The sequence below is a fragment of the Vanessa atalanta genome, chromosome 7 (assembly GCF_905147765.1).
Source record: "Vanessa atalanta chromosome 7, ilVanAtal1.2, whole genome shotgun sequence".
In the NCBI taxonomy this organism is placed as follows: Eukaryota; Metazoa; Arthropoda; class Insecta; order Lepidoptera; family Nymphalidae; genus Vanessa; species Vanessa atalanta.
Window position 1 is genome coordinate 11,121,760 of NC_061877.1, and position 17,115 is coordinate 11,138,874.

Consider the following 17,115-nt stretch of genomic DNA (forward strand, 5'->3'; position numbering starts at 1 on the left):
AACGTAAAATAAGGCCCATTTGTAGAAAAAAAAAATACTGGATATTTTTTTTTCGTTCAGTACCGGGATGCTCCCGAGAGTGACCTAGGCTATCAGTTGTCAACGGGATGCCGTGACGAATACTTGTCATTTGTGTTTTAGTTGTAATACTAACGCGAGTTCCGTGATAGTGTTTGGTGTTTCATTTAATCTGTAAGTAAATTTATTTGTGTTTAAAAATGTGTAAGTATAAAGACAAATTTGACGTAATAAGGGTTAATTTATATGATCGTTAATTCTGGACGAATACTTTACATGTTTTGTAGCGATTATAATTAGTAGTGACGAATTAATTTCTAAACAAATATATATATTATAAGTAAACAAAAAAAAAACGTATTAGCCTTCTCAGTTTTTGCAATAACTGGTATATTTTTCTAAAAATAGTTCATCTTTTCTTGTAAGTGACTACTTAATAACTTCTTAACTTTTAAACTGCAGATTGACTTTGTTATTGACAATTAAATCTTAATAGGTATAATCAAATCAACGAGTTGAATAACTTTTACACAAATTATACTCATATTTACCGCATATTTATTTTTAATTTATTTTAGTAATAAAATCAAAAAACAGTTCATAGAATACTTAAACCTCCAGAGTTCAAATAATAAGTGAATTCGAAATTTAAAATTATTTTATCCTTGTTACTTTAAACGTATTACCAAACATATAAATTTATTCAAACTAAAATAGATTGATATCAATTAATAAATAACTTCAAGACTATAATATTAATTCAATTTGAATATTGTTATGGACACGTATTTATTAATTTAATTGTTATGTACCTAATACATTTAATGAAATTTCACAAACTACATAGATTGCTTTTTAATAGTTTTTTTTTTTAAATGGAGAATGAAAATAAAATTGCACGCAAAGGCCTGCATAGATGCGTCATTACTAATAAGAAGTCTTTATGTCATTATGGTATACGTAATACTGTTGTAGTTCTCATTCTTGGCAGGAGTTTTTCGCTTAACTGAAGAGAAAAATAGAAACATCAGTAAATAGCTCTAGCTACAGTTCCATGCATTGCTTGGTATTGTTTCTTGTTACTGACAGTTTGACATATTGGTCGAAATTTCTAAATACTCTTGTTTATCGTACCGTTAATTTTTTTTTTGTAAATACATGCTCTTTTACTCGAGTTTTTTTTTTCAAATCTATTTTTTTGTATTAGATAAGTATGTTTTACCAAAAACAGAATATGTCAATGTCCATTAAAAAAAAGTTTAAAAATATAATTAAAGAAAACCAATAAATATATATGTATAGTTAATAAGATCAATATCTATTCTTTATTATTATGATAATAATTATGTAACATTGAATTGAAAAGGATAATCACCACGTAGGTACACAGGAGAGTAGAGCGGTGGATGATTGGTGCACGTGAGTGTTATGCATTGCCATCACGTCATATATGCCAGTCTTACCCCTTTTGGGTAGATGCGCAGATGTTTCCGAGAGCCGAGATGGCCCAGCGGCTAGAACGCGTCCATCTTATGCGATGATTGCGGGTTCAAACCCACAAGCACCACCGAATATTCATGTGCTTAAGTTGTGTTTATAATTCATCTCGTGCTCGACGGTGGAGAAAAACATCGTGACGAACCTGCATGTGTCTAATTTCAACGAAATTCTGCCACATGTGTATCCACTTTCCCGCATTGGAGCAGCGTGGTGGAATATTCTCCAAACCTTCTCCTCAAAGGGAGAGGAGGCCTTAGCCCAGCAGTGGGAATTTACATGCTGTTACTGTTCTGTACTGTTGTACGCAGATGTTTCACACTAAAAATAGACAAATTAATTAATTTAAATCCGAGTCATCAAACAGATTCAGTTACAAGACATGGAATGATATCACGTATCCGAAGGTGCAATTATATATAACATAAAAGTTCAATAACCTCCAACGCTTAAAATAAACATTGTTCAGTGCCGTTTCTAACAAACCTGCGAGTATCTTTTTATAATGACTTGTTGATAAGATTTTAATGTAACGACAACTCGATGTACATATTAATTTTATTTAATATTGCTTATTACTAAATAGTAATTTTGAAAATTAATATTACGTATTTTTTTTTTATTTTATAAATCGATTTATTTCAAACACCGATTTAAAAAACATTCCTCTCATTGGATAATCAATGCTAAACTCTCTTTTCGTGTTCATGTACTACTCACAGCTTCGATGTACGATTTAAAATATAATATATTCAAAACAAATGAAATCAAATTCCTTTAATCAATAAAAAAATCTTTACCCTTATGTAATACACGTCAAACTAAACACTAAAACCGGATCGGAAAAGAAAATACCCTGACATGAGAAAAACCGGCGAAAGATATTCGGCAGTGGTCTTTTTTTTAATTTTTGAATTTAATCTGTGATATTTATCTAATTAACAGTTTCATTAACAGATTGATGAAGCTGCCTGACAATAAAATGCACTTAAAACATAACAATTGTAATCGAATGTAATTATAGCATGTCTGTTTGTAATAAGGAACATATAGTACTGACATAATATGTTAATATCACAATCTTTTATAACGATTGGAAGTATGAAATCATAAAAGCAAATCGGTTAATAGATAGCTGCTGTCCCAGTGTTGCAGACTAGGAATCTCCTCTCTCTCTCTCTTTCGCGTTGTCATGCATTATTATAGTTCATGTTTGAGTACGCAAACACTATTGTCGCAATTAAATTAATAGTAATCTTTCGGTAACAACTTAATACATATTTCACTCGTGAAATGTTGAAAGCTAACTTACGTTGACGCGCTTTTGTGTTGCGAGTAGCCTTTGCGTGTTACAATTCATGTACTTCATGTCAAATGCCATTTTCTATCATTTCACGATCGCGTTCCGCTGTTAGTTTCGAGTGTGAATACAGAACAGTACTGCAATAAAATAGATCAGAAAAGCTCTCTACAGGTCTGATTCCATTATTTGGTAATCTTTCTGAAAATAAAAAAAATCAAGGATTTTTATAGAAAAATAAAAATTGCTTCATTTCGATTGCATTTTTCCTCAATGTAATCTTTTAAAATAAAATACTCTTGACGCAAAAAGGTTATCCTGCTATTTTTGAGTGTATTTACATTACATTTTTACATTAGCAGCCTGTAAATTTCCCACTGCTGGCCTAAAGCCTCCTCTCCCTTTGAGAAATAATGTTTGGAGCATATTCACGCTACTCCAATGCGGATTGGTGGAATACACATGTGGCAGAATTTCGTTGAAATTAGACACATGCAGGTTTCCTCGCGATGTTTTCCTTCATCGCCGAGCACGATATAAATTATAAAGACAAATTAAGCACATGAAAATTCAGTGGTGCTTGCCTGGGTTTGAACCCGCAATCATCGGTTAAGATGCACGCGTTCTAACCACTGGGCCATCTAGCCCCATTATTATTACTGCGATTTAATAATTTTATTGATTGTATTTCAGCCCTGGATTTTCGTTTCTCCTGTGCAATAACAAATCTAACTCCATTCGTCGTAAATCTTTATACGTTCTTATTTAGAGTTTTCTGTCACTTTCAATAGGCGTTCAATCATGGGATTCAATTTCATACATCCTTTGTGTCTTTTATTATAGAATAACAACCTTTACAACACCAGATATAACCAAAGAGTGGGTGTTACCTGGAAATACTTATAGTTAAGCTTATCAATACATTTTTATTTATATTTGTGATTTATTTCATTGTATTAAGTATAATCTACACTGATATGAATGTGAAATGATATGTCTGTTACACAGCCTTACCACTGAACCGAATTTGATGAAATTTGGAACGATGCGAAAGCTTAAGCCCCAAGGACATAGGCTGCCTAATAACTGTTGCCTATTTATAATAATAATGAAGCCTTTATTGCTGTTCTTGTTTGTACAAACAAATTATAAAACACATTTTTCACTTTTGACTTAAACTTTGATGTTAAATATCGCTTCACGGTCGTTGGTCTCCTACAGCCTGTCTTCCGACAAAGGCCTCCTCTAAAGATTTCCATTCATACCTATCTTTTGCTTTGCGAGTCCATATTGGACCCGCTGCTTTTTTAATACCGTCCTCCCATCCCATAATTTGTCTACCTCGGCTTCTTTTACCATCTCGCAAACCAAGCCGCGGTCGACTACTAGTATATTATAATTTATGTTTTCATTGATCCAAAATAGACATAAATACAATAATTCACTAAAAACCATCTGCTGAGGTATTTTATAAAAATAAACTCGTAACTCACCGCAGAACACGAGCGTAAAATATCACTATTTGATTTGACTTCACTAATTACTATCACCGTAGTTCAGTTGTCAATATATTGTCATGGTGAGATACGAAATTAATTCTCATAGAATCGCTCTGCAGCGCCGAGACAGATTAATGACAATAAATGTAATTGTGTGTTGTAATGTAAAATGTTACCCAAATTAATATTTAAAAGAAAGTTTGTTATGGTTGTTATTATGTTATTGTTGTTTCTAATCATCTATATGTTACTGTAAAAGCTCGAACTACGGTAAATCTTAAGATTATCCAGTAAAACCTAAGATATACCGATTATGAATGGTAAATGTCCATAAAACTTTGCGATTCGAACTTTTACCATCATTCACTTGGTAAACCTTAGGATTTACATTTTAGGTTAGGTTAGGTTGGAATGATAAAAGTCCGAAAACGTCATCCCTTTATAATAAATACTTACATTTACCAACGCATGTCGGTAAATTTTAGAATTTACTGGAAAATCTTAAGATTTACCTTAGTTCGAGATTTTACAGTACCATATGTACCAAAATTTATCAAAACCGTTTTTGTGGTTTAGCCGTGAATGTATAACAGCCAGGCCTGTCGGCCTGACCCTGGTATTAATGTCAAAGTAACCCTGTCGGGTTACTTTGACATTAATAATATTAGTATAGATTCGTTTATATTATGTAGAAAAAAGTACCTTCATCAGATCTAGAAAGAGCTCGACAAATCTATTTTGAAAACTAAGTTAATAATATCAGTAATTGATCTGTTACAAGTACCTTCAATGAATTATAATGTCAAGGACTTGAGCGAGCTGAAAAATAGCTCGACCTTGGGTCAAGTCGAATTTTCAGTTACAAAACTGACAGTATCAAGGCTCTATGCGAAATGACTAGCACAAATGATAATAAATATGAAATACTCATCTGACGGTCGTTCACCCCATGCCATTATTTACTCATTTAGTCGTTATACAACATCATTATTCAAACAGGAAAACCTGCAAACTGTGCTAATTAGTATGTAGTAAGATTTTAACACAAATATTTTTGTTTGTTCCATTACTGTAACGCATTAATTGAAATTAAATGTTATGCCTAATAAATACGCCATGGTCAATAATTTGAGGTTTAACTTTAGCAGGAAGTTGATTTTCATCAGTATATGTTTGAAAACAAAGTCCGCAATAAACTCAAAAACTACCGAACTTTTGCCAATGGACGGAGTTGTTGGTGAGAAAGGTTTAGGTAACGTTGTGGTATATTAAATTAAAGTTTAGGGTACGTTGAAGATGTCAGGAAACTCATGCCGATTGGGTTGCCTCATGTTAACCAATAGTTACATAAATGTATTACGATAATAATATATACATACATATATATTCTTTGTTTTTTGCGTGAATCTTTGACCAATCGACGCACAATGATCTGTTGATGCTTTGAGGTTATGAATTTTCGGATTTCCATGGATCCTTCCTTTTTGTCAGCTTTATTTAATGCCCAGCGAATCGGACGGGTAATAGCTAGTTTAAATGTAATTCCACGATTAAACATTGGATATTTTTTAAATTTGTTCTCAAAAGGAACAGAACTTATCTGACTTTTTTTTTTATAGCATTGGTTGGCGAACGAGCCACCTGATGGTAAGTGGTCACCACAGCCCATAGACAAAGGCGCTGTAAGAAATATTAACCATTCCTTACATCACCTACGCGCCACGAACCTTGGGAACTAAGATGTTATGTTCCTTGTGCATGTGATTACACTGGCTCACTCACCCTTCTATCCGGAACACAACAATACAGTGTACTGTTATTAGGCGGTAGAATATCTGATGAGTGGGTGGTACCTACCCAGACGGGCTTGCACAAAGCCCTACCACCAAGTAAAATCAGTTAGTTCACGTTAATCTTTCTTAAATTAATCTTAAGCAAATATTTCGCGCTCAAAACCAAAAACCATAAAATTTACATATTTTATTCACTTTTTTATGGGTAAGCTTTATTAATGTTTCGTCTTATACAACAGATTAAATTTACAATGTGATTTAGAAATACACACGCGGACACTCATTAAAACTTTTCTGACCAGTTTGACAAATTTTCGGCGAGTTTATCCTCTGTGGCTTAGAGTTTTGGATGCATAGTTGCTAGAAACTTTTTAGCCAGTAGGATTTTAAATACTATTTTAAACGATTAGAAATAAAAAAACTTTAACAATTATTAAACCTGAAACACGCAAACTCGTTTTCGTTACGCGTTCAAATATATATAATACAGCAAATAAGTTTATTTATTTACTTCATTATATATTTTTTATTACAAAAACAAACGATTAAAGGGACGCACGATTTAGATGAGGATTTTGTCCGGTAGCAGAAAATAAAGATCAAAGCTCTACACAACAAAGCCTTCTTCTTTTGTAAAGATTTTGGAACTTATTCCATCACTTTGGAAGAATTAAATTCGACTGATTCGATTAATTCAACTTCCTTACGAAATGTATCTTATAGCATGAGACGAGCGCGAAGGGAAGCACGAGTCAGAGACTCAGTCGTACTTGCTCATATTTGAACCTGCAATCGTCGATCGATAGCCTTATCCACCGAGCCATCACAGTTGATTACTTCCGCAAAACTTGAATGTAAATATTTTACGTCTATTTAATCTATATGCAGTTTCTAGCGGGTACTTTTTCGTACAATTAAAATTTTAAATTAATTGAAACTTGTGAATATACCAACCTGGAAAAAACCTAAGTACTAAGGTATTATATATTATGTGCCTGTAGTTACACTAACTTTCTCACCCTTCAAACCAGAACACGACAATACTACGTAACGCTGTTTGGTGGTAGAATATGATTCGTGAGTATCAACCCAGACCAGTTTGCACAAAGTCCTACCACCAAGTAAATATTACTATTATTGAGTTTCTTATATAACACGTCACAGGTACTCATCCTTTAATTATGTAATCTTGCATTAGTTAGGAGTACAGAAGCAGACGTAGGGTAACTAAAACCGCCTCACACGCGCGAGAAGCCGCGGACGGAACCTATAAAAGTATATTCTGTTCATAAATAATTTCATAGAAGGAAAATAAATTCTTATATAAAGTTACGCTTGTATATGATTACATCGTGTAGTGTCAATAGCTTGCATGCGGTTGAATAAATCATAATCGCGACTCGGTTTTAAAAATAGATGTTTATATTCTTTCGTTATTTATACGAGTACATTATTCGATAGTTGGTACATTGTAATTGAAATAATGCGATAAGGTTGAAAACGAGACGGGATGCAACTTCATAATAACGATGTACTTATTGTGACATAAATTAGTGGGGAATTACAAATTACAATCATATTATAAAAATATGTTTGTTTAATATCAGCTCTAATCATTGTTAGTCTATCACAATCCATTGTTGGACATGGGTCTCTCCTAAAGTGCGACAAAGTTCCCAGTTCTCCGCCTTCCGCATCCAGTCCGGTATCGCTATCTTCTAGTTTCTTTTTTTTAAAATGCTAATGTGTATGATGTATGACGATGGTCTTTTGCTCGACGGCCTAAATATTTTTCGAAAAAAAAATTAGACGTTCGCGCAATGTTAGACAAAAATGATTTATTAATATTTTCAAGAGAGTTCGTAATATTGTAAATTGTAAATACTTTTTATTCAAACATGTAAAATCTCAAATAATGCTTTAATATCATACCCCTGTATAACTTTATAAAAACAAAGTCGGTACCAATATTACAAAGGACTTCAAACCCTTCGGTTAAAAGGAAAAAAAATTACCAGACAGATCAACGAAATGTGAGGAAAAATAGAGATTGCAGGCAAGCTTTTTCGGTAATAGGCTTTTTTTATTTTGTCGTCTAGCTCCGCGGCCATCTTTTCGCTCCCTTTCTAAAGATTTATCAAAGGGTTGAAAGATTAATATCATTTATTTTTGTCGTAGGTTTTAATTAGTAAATAAAGGGCATGATACTCAGTACATTTACCTTTTTTTTGTGTCAAAACAGATTTACATAATATAACGTCACAAGTAGACTCTACAATCAATGAAAATTTAATTAAAAACTTTAACTTGACTTAATTTAGTATACGCGACTTTTTTATATTTACTACAATATGAAACTATTTTTTTAATAAAAGCCGCACATTAGAAACTAACGTCTATAATGACTATTAAGGCAAGACCACGCATCTGTACTAAATGTAGATTTTAATATATATTTAAATAACAAGACAAACTGTCAAATGAGAGAGCAGATGGCAAGTGTTTACCATCGACCATAGACATAGGCTCTGTAAAAAACATATAACAAAACCTTACATTCAAAACCGTTCTTAAATCAAACCGGAACACAACAATGAGTAGTGTGCTGTTAAGCATTAGAATACACGATCATGGATGAGCCCTACTCAGACGAGCTTGTTTTTGAAAGGCATCTTTTCCAAATGTAATATAATTTGGACAACGAAACGCAAATCAGAATAAACATATATATTAATCACTAAATTGTCTCGTAATACTGGAGATCTCGAGATTCCGAATTCAGAAGTTATTTACTGTAAAGGAATTCTGACTAGCATCTTGGAATTATGAATTTAGCAATTACATTCCCGTGCCTCAGAAAGCGCGTAAAGCCCTTAGTCCTGCATCTGACATGTCTCAAGTCGTTTATGATAGGTGTCCCGGTGAAATAAGACAGTGTCAGAATAGAGGGGGTGCACCCTGGGAACACGTATGTATGTATATTTTCATGCACATGGTCGTGCATGCTTGTGTGTTGCCATGTGATAAAAAGTATTCAAATGCTTTGTCAATGCCTTGTGGTTTTTTAATTATACTGTTATTATAAATGCGAAAGTAATCCTGCTTGTCTGCCTGTTACTTTTTCAAGGCCAAATAACTAAAATGTAAGGTATATACATATATAAATGTCGAACACCAAGGAAATACATAGGCTATTATTTCATACCTAATCCTTGACGACCTCTTAATAGATAGCATATCCGCGAGCGACAAGAACTAGTTGTCAATATAATATAGTCAGTAAATACGTTAGTTAAATGGATAGTTCATAGAGCAGGACGTGGGTAGATTGAGTTTCTTCTTCACAGTTTTTATTCTATAATTAATAAACATGTAAGTTAAGAGGTAATTTTATTTTATTTATTTTCATTACCGCATTAAAATATATAACAAATATATAAAAAAGGGTGCATTTGTCACAAAAACACAATTATATAAAAGAAAAAAAAAAGAACATTAGGACTATAAAGAGACATGATATCGTTTTAACTGAATTCGCCCACGGCTGCCCATCTTTGTATTGGCGGCCGTGTGAGACCTGGCAACTTAGGGCATACTATTCCCTCACTTCGATGGGACGGCAAATCCGACACGACTGGAAAGAGTCTTAACGTGCTTTCCGAAGGACTGGAGTGTACACATTTTCAGATTTCGGACTGAAAATGATTTCGAAGCCTATGACAGGTGTTGTTTTGATTTCATTTTATTGTTAACTGCAAGTCACTCATTCAGATACATTTGGCGCCAAAATGATGAAACCTCCTTTATATGAAATTTTAATATCAAATAGTATACATTAGTTCAGTTAGTATTAGAATTTACTTTAATTTTGTTTAAGTTTTTCATTTTTTTCTTATATATCCATAGCGCCGCTCTCTAACCGGCCAGTAACTTTTTTCAAAGGAAATTCTTTGTTAATTATTAACAATTTACAGGGCTGATATTAAATTAATAAATTCCATTTAAAAAAAAACCAAGGCTAATATTAAACCACTGGGTCAAAAATCGGCTTACGCAATTAATATATAAGGATCATGTGCAACGGATCCATCTCAGGTACCTGTTTAATTATCTAAACTTCTATTTCAAATCAGTAAAATGAAGAGTTGAAAATTATAGGTAAAAGTCCGTTCTCCTCACACTGAGTATTTAAACCTGATGTGTGTGGAACACAAAGAAAGGCACTTCATACTGTTATGTATCTCGCTTATCATTTAGTGATAATAGTGACCGGGCCTCCACGAACTTCAATCGATACGCTCTAAGCGCCATTATTGTTTAGTTGAAAATAAACTTTGATACAATTACAAATAGGTCGATATTTCATTGTTGTGAATTTATAATATATTGGTTGAATTTAAATTAAAGGTCAAAGAACACAGCTGATTAGTTGCAACAACCGTTGGGTACTTAGAACGAAACAGTTGTTTTGACGTTTGATTGATATTTTTTTAACTCAAATGTTTTGCATTTGTTTTTTTTCATTGGTTTCTGTCTGCATTTATTTTCAAATAATATAGAGTACTAAATAATCATTTGAGAGCTAAGATTTTATGTATCTTATGCCTGTGAGGGAACTCACCCTTAAAACTGAAACACAACAATACAAATTATTTCTTTTCATGAGAATTTTTGGTGGTACAATATGTGATGAGTGGGTGGTACCTACAAAGATGGGCACAAAGCCCTGGTAGGGCTAAGTAAATTTTTAAACACGAATAACGTACACTTCCCATATCTCGTAAAAAATCCAAAATATTCCGCTGTGATAAACATTCCCATCTGAATTTATACCCACAACAAAAGGCCTTAAAAAACCCCTATATTTCATCAGCATCGTTCAGCTTTGTTCTTCCGAAACACAAAAAGCAATTCTCCTAAAATGTACAATTTATTTGTCAAAAGAAAATTACAAACAGTTATTTAATTATTAAAAAATTATTAGTTAGGTATAGTTTAGGTAGGCGGGCTAATAAGCCATCTGATGAGAAGAAGTCGCCTTCGCTCATTGACATTAGCGGTGTAAGAAATATTAAACATTTCTTATATCGCCAAAGCTCTACCAATCTTGAGAATTAGGGTGTTCCCTGTACCTATAGTTACACTGTCGCAATCCCACTTCAAACCGGAATTTGATTCCGATCAAGTCGAAAATTAAGAATCAGATTACTTTTTATTTTTTTGATGTTTATATTGAATATAGTAAGTTTTTATTTTTATTTTTGAATGTTTATACAGTAGTTATCTTACGCTTCACACGACCCATTCAATGAGCAGGTTAATTGCCTGTCTACCAATTCCAATTAAAATTAAAAAAATATATCCATGTTTTCGTTATAACCTCGTATGATATTCTGCCACATCGATTATCGATATCGATTTTGAACGAAATAAATGAAGTTCAATAAGGCCGGTATTGCATCGGCAAGCGCTCCGGTGTTGCAGATGTCCATGGGCGGTGATAGTTATATCCATCAGGAAACTAGTCATAAAGCTCGGTCTTAAGAAGATGTACATAGGTATGAATATTTGTATATAATTAAATACTTCTCATTTTATTTTATACCAGCTACTCGGTTTGACGTAATTTGATAAAGATGTCGCTTTATCTGCGCGTCAAAAAATTGACGGAAACACCTGTCTAAAAGTTTAAAAAATCAATCCAGTATTCAGTAAATATAAACTGAAAAAAATTATGCCGAATGTATCAGCTTATACTTTGCCAGTATTGTTTTATTTTTTAATTTGAATGACACAAAAAACAAACTAGACATGTTTCTGAATCGATAATCATTATCAGCTCTTAAAACTTCAGGATTTAGAACTAAATCAACAATTTTCAAGATTTTCTGCCTTGCTGATCATAAAGTACCAAACAAAATTTTAAAAATCGTTTAAATATAACAACATAAACAATTACACGGTACATATTTCATTATATGATTAACGGAGATTCCATAAACGTATAGAATTTTTGAACTATTCGTTATCATTCATACCGTACAGTCACCGGACGAAAAAATATACTCTCGCCTCAAAAAGGGCGTTATCTCAGCCCTGACCCTACGAGTTATCATAAAAAGTTCATTTCGGAGTAGCGTTTATTCGTCCTGAAACAGAGATAAACAACTTTTGGTTTCCTTTTGAAAATAAACAGTTTTTAGATAGAATTATTAACTACTTGTAAATACGCCACTGTGCCAAAGGTCACAGCGTAGCCCACTCCTTTGCCTTAAAAAGAAGAATTTGATCGTTATTCGTTCGTTTTAAAAATGAAAGTTTAGTGGTTATCGGACTGTTCGCTGTCGGACATCAAAAATTCTATTTCTTTATGATTTATTTGACCACTCGGCAAAATATTAAACTCAAATTGAGCAGGCTCAGATTTTTTAATATAAACACATACAACACAGTACTAGTGTATTTCGGCTTAAGATAAAATATATAACTATAATCTCATTTTTTATGTACATGTGTATGTACAGAATGTTTTTCTAAATATCTTTTTATATAAAGATTTTGCCAATATAGCACTAATTGGTTGATAAATTGAACACAAAGTCCTGTCCGATATAATTGTTATCAACAAGTATATGTGTATTTGTCATAAAAATAGGCTTAATGTTAAGAATAATCTTCAAAGACGTTCCACGAGTTTGGTCCATTTCTAAACAATAACTTAATAGATGAATGTTAATTTCACCCAAAATTGGTTGTCACTGTTGAAACTGGAAATTACTGAACAAACTATTCCGACCCAAGTTTCGGGGAACTTTATAACAAAGTCGAAACGCAAACTTCGCAAGTTGCCACATTACGCAACATCCGCTAATCATCTCATCAACAAGAAACGATTTGTTTAAGATAAACAATACTTAGCATTTGAGCCTTAATTTGATTCGATTTAAATATGAACTAAAACCTCTTTCTTTTACTGTTTACAGTAGAGATTTTTGAAAATAGAAAGGTTTTATTTTAATTAACGTGTTATTTTTTTGTTTCAGGTATACGATATTGTAAAACTATGTCATAGTGTCGTGTTAAGTGAAAAGTTATCAAAATGACGTTGTGGTTTAGCAGTGCGTCCGCTGTGACGGTTCGCACAGTACTGACTATTTTCATGTGTGCAACGTCTTATCAAGTGTCAGCGCAGGGGAGAGACGATCCACATAAATTCACGATAGAGGAACTACTTTCGACGCAGTTCGAACACAAAGACTCTGATGATCTCGGGATGGATCCTTGTAAAGCTGGTAAGTGTTTTATTAATAATAAAATCAATTACCGTTTGTTTTAAAGCTTTTAAAATGCAAGTTGTTGATTCAATTTAAGATAATTCGAGTCCCTTTAATTATATTGTAATACAAGTGAATTGTAATATTATGGGTCGTACATAAATATTCGTTCATTTAAAAAAAATACACAAAAAGACTAAAGTATTTATTTATATCTAACGGGACGCGGTTACTTTGGTTGTCGATTTGGATAATTAATGAATTGAGTAGTTGGCAATAATGTTACTTTTAAGAGCGGGTCACCCCGAATGGAGTTGTAAGTGTCATGGCAACGCGAGCCGTTATGTTTTGACAAGCGACTCGAATGCGATGGTTGCTTGCAAACCCATTTACTCTTAATCGAGATTAATAATTGTAATCCTTTAATATGTTTGTGGTGTACAATTATTGAATCAATAAATACAATGATATTAAATACGTTTTATTTTGCGAGTATCTCCATTGCACGCCCACATAGTCTTCCAAATGATCAATCCCCGAACCCAACTGTTCGGCATCCTGTTCCTCCGGCATATCTTTGGTAACGTCACTTTTTATTACTTTTTACATTTTAGTGTCTTCTATGATATTTTGTAATATTATATCTAAGCGTGCTGGATGTAGATAGTTTTGTATATGGTGAAATTAAATTATGCAAGTAACCATTCATATGCATTGTGATATCTTTAAATCCACAGACGATCTAGTAAGTTTCTCGTCTACACAAAATAAAAAACGATCGCTTATTTTATGAGCGATTTCTACGTAACAGCATTTGTATATGGATAATATTTCTTAAATTCGACTACCCGCCCTGAAGTAGCTGTACGCTAAGTTACTAAACTTATGTAAGCAAATATAAGTTACCCGAATAGGGCCAAGTGTTCTCTTCTCTCGTATCCAACTAACGTACTCAGTACTAATAAGATTTGCTACATGTCCTCTTCTTGTTCACATTTGCTTTAAAATAGCACATTAGCACACATATTCATGTGTTTCAAGTTAATGTAACCAAAGCTTTTTTTATTACATATTTTAAAGGTGTTTTTGTACGCTTAAATTTTTGCAAACTTTTATAATAAAAAATTTATAATATTGTTTTAATTTATTTAGGAAGAAACTGAATATATTATATCTTTTTATGTCTAAGGCTCTATAACATTAAGCGGAAAACATTTTACTCGGAAGTTTTTGTAAAAAATACAGACGATACTGTTTTTCTTCATACCTACCTGAAACGTCTAGAAGACGTTAAAAAGGTATAAAAGAAGTTAGCTTCTCTCTTAAGTCACTTGTAAGATGAACACGTGTGGCATTAAAACCCTCTTAACATCAAAAGCCTGCAGGAGAGTATAGAACTGGAGTCATAAGTCTACGCGATACGCATTCTCTGACTTTTTCCTTCAATCTTGCTTGATTACCAACATCAAACTGATTGCAAGGAAAAAGTTACAGACTAGTATAATATCTCTGAAATACCGGTAATAAATTTGACGTTTTTAATATTTTTGGTTTTACGACGATCTCAAGTAACTTTTCGAAAAAACTTGGTTATTTACAGCACTGCTACATTCAACTTCTGACGAAACTTCATGAATGGTCACATATTTATTTCTACTGATCTCGTTTATTTATGTTAGATTAACGGTTAAATTTAAATTCAGAAGGTACTTCGTTTCATTTAGACTCTCTTAAATTTATTTTTGGAAGCTCAAATTATCCATTAATATGACTGAGGAAAAATCTTGCATGTCGTAATCAGCTCCAAAAACGGAGCCGATTGAACTTTAATTTCGCCCACAGATATTGTACTGTCGACACAATTGAAGTATATCATTATATTCGGCTTATAACATAGATTGAGTGTTATATTTTTAAGTTCCTTTTTAATATCATTTCTGATGAAGATGGCGATAGAAAGAATTGTTTATTTAAAGAATCCATATCTTATCCGGTGTTATCTATCACCAATATAATATTATATAGAGGTTCATGCCTATTAATTATAAACATTACATTTGTTAAAAATGTATTTATAATAAAACGTAATATGAAGAGAAAGTATTAAAATTGATAACAATATTGTACCAATTATAATTTTAGATGAACAAAGTCCGAACTGGTCGACAATGATTGACATCATGAAGGTTCGAATTTTATCACCAGCAAACGTTCGTCCGTAAATTGAAACCGGCGCTCCATAAGCCTTTAAAGTCAATAGCTCTATCCTCCATCAACCCGCCCGTAAAACTAGACAATGCCCGCTTTCATACCAAAGAACTGAGTGTGAAAAGGTTTGCGAATTTTTTTGATTACCGGAACGAAATCTTCTTTTGATTGCTTGATATATAATAATCATTTCTGTGGTCAGTTATTAAATCAATTTCTATGTATAAATATTTTACAACTATATTCTCGTGAATGAACTTTATATATAAATTAATGCCGTAAATATTTCTGCAAGATTTTTTTTTTAATGAGAATTCAAAATATTAAAGCAAGCGTAATTTCATACTCATGACAGATAATTAATTCCTTTTTGCATCAGAAACGCTTTCAAACGTTACTTATGAGAACGTTACAATTTAATTCGTCCTTGAAGTTATAGTCACATCGCAACCAATGAATTTTCTCTTCAAGCGGACGATTCAAACGTGTAATAAAAACATACTGAGTATATATCAATATAGATTTTGGCTACGTCACAAAGTGTGCATAGTCATGGGTAACTACTAGTATTCATATAAAATTTATTTGATATATTTGCTTATAAGTCTTCAGACAGATTTATAAAAAGTAGTAATAGAGTTATTGCTCACCTTTAAGAGCATTATTTTTGTAATTAGATGCTGACTTATTTATAGGGTTCCGTACCTCTAAAGGAGAAAAGGAACCTTTATAAGATCACTTCGTTGTCTGTCTGTCTGACTGTCCATCATGATCCTTTTTCTCAGCAACGCATATAGGTATAAAGTTGAAATTAATACCAAATACTAAAGTGTGCGGTCTATTGGAGCGGTGAAAAAATAGAACCAACGTCTACGCAATCAAAAATATGGTCTTTTAAGTTCGTATTTCTCTCATCATTTGATAAGAAGCAATACCTTGTAGCACAAGTACTAATTAAGTAAGAAAAAATCCGAAAACCCATAAATCTTTCAGTAATCTGTGGTGGTATGAAGGCTTCAATTCGCGAGTACGACACACACTTGTTTGTTGAAACATTTGCTTTACCATTTTTAGTCTAGGACTAGAAGCGAACAATGTTTCGGCCAATATGATACATTAGCAATCTTATTATAATTTAAGATTATTATAACATTTCGTTCACATCGTATTGGTTAAGTCTATACTAAAGTATGGAGCATGAATATTGAAATCGTCGGTTATGGTTCACCTGTTTTATCCAGTAGTCCATATCAGCTATTATATAATATATACTAATTTTATAAATACGAATGTTACTCCAACTGTCTGTGCGACTGTTGCTCTTCCACGGCCAAATCACTGGACGATATTTGATGGATATAAAGCAAGCTTAAACCAAAACGAAGGAGGCTACTTTTTGACTTCCTAAAATGTGAGCTGGGGGCTACAACTCGATATTAATAAATGATACATTGGTGATAGGACTTTGTGCAAGCGTGTCTAGATACTCACCATATATTCTACCACCAATCAGCTATACGTAGTAT

General features: G+C 32.7%; 1 protein-coding gene across 3 annotated transcripts in view; it reads left to right on the forward strand.

The window, feature by feature from the left end:
- The window catches only part of LOC125065137 (tolloid-like protein 1), a 107,656-nt gene that overhangs the window by 34,273 nt on the left and 56,268 nt on the right, over positions 1–17,115 (forward strand). Inside the window, exons 1-2 of one of the 3 annotated variants that reach the window (XM_047672594.1) lie at positions 103–222; positions 13,151–13,399. In XM_047672594.1, the coding sequence (XP_047528550.1) occupies positions 13,207–13,399 (193 nt within the window). In that variant the 5' untranslated portion in view covers positions 103–222; positions 13,151–13,206. Of the gene's footprint in view, positions 1–102; positions 223–13,150; positions 13,400–17,115 lie in introns of those variants that run through there. The other 2 variants (XM_047672593.1, XM_047672595.1) reach the window with 2 other exon arrangements.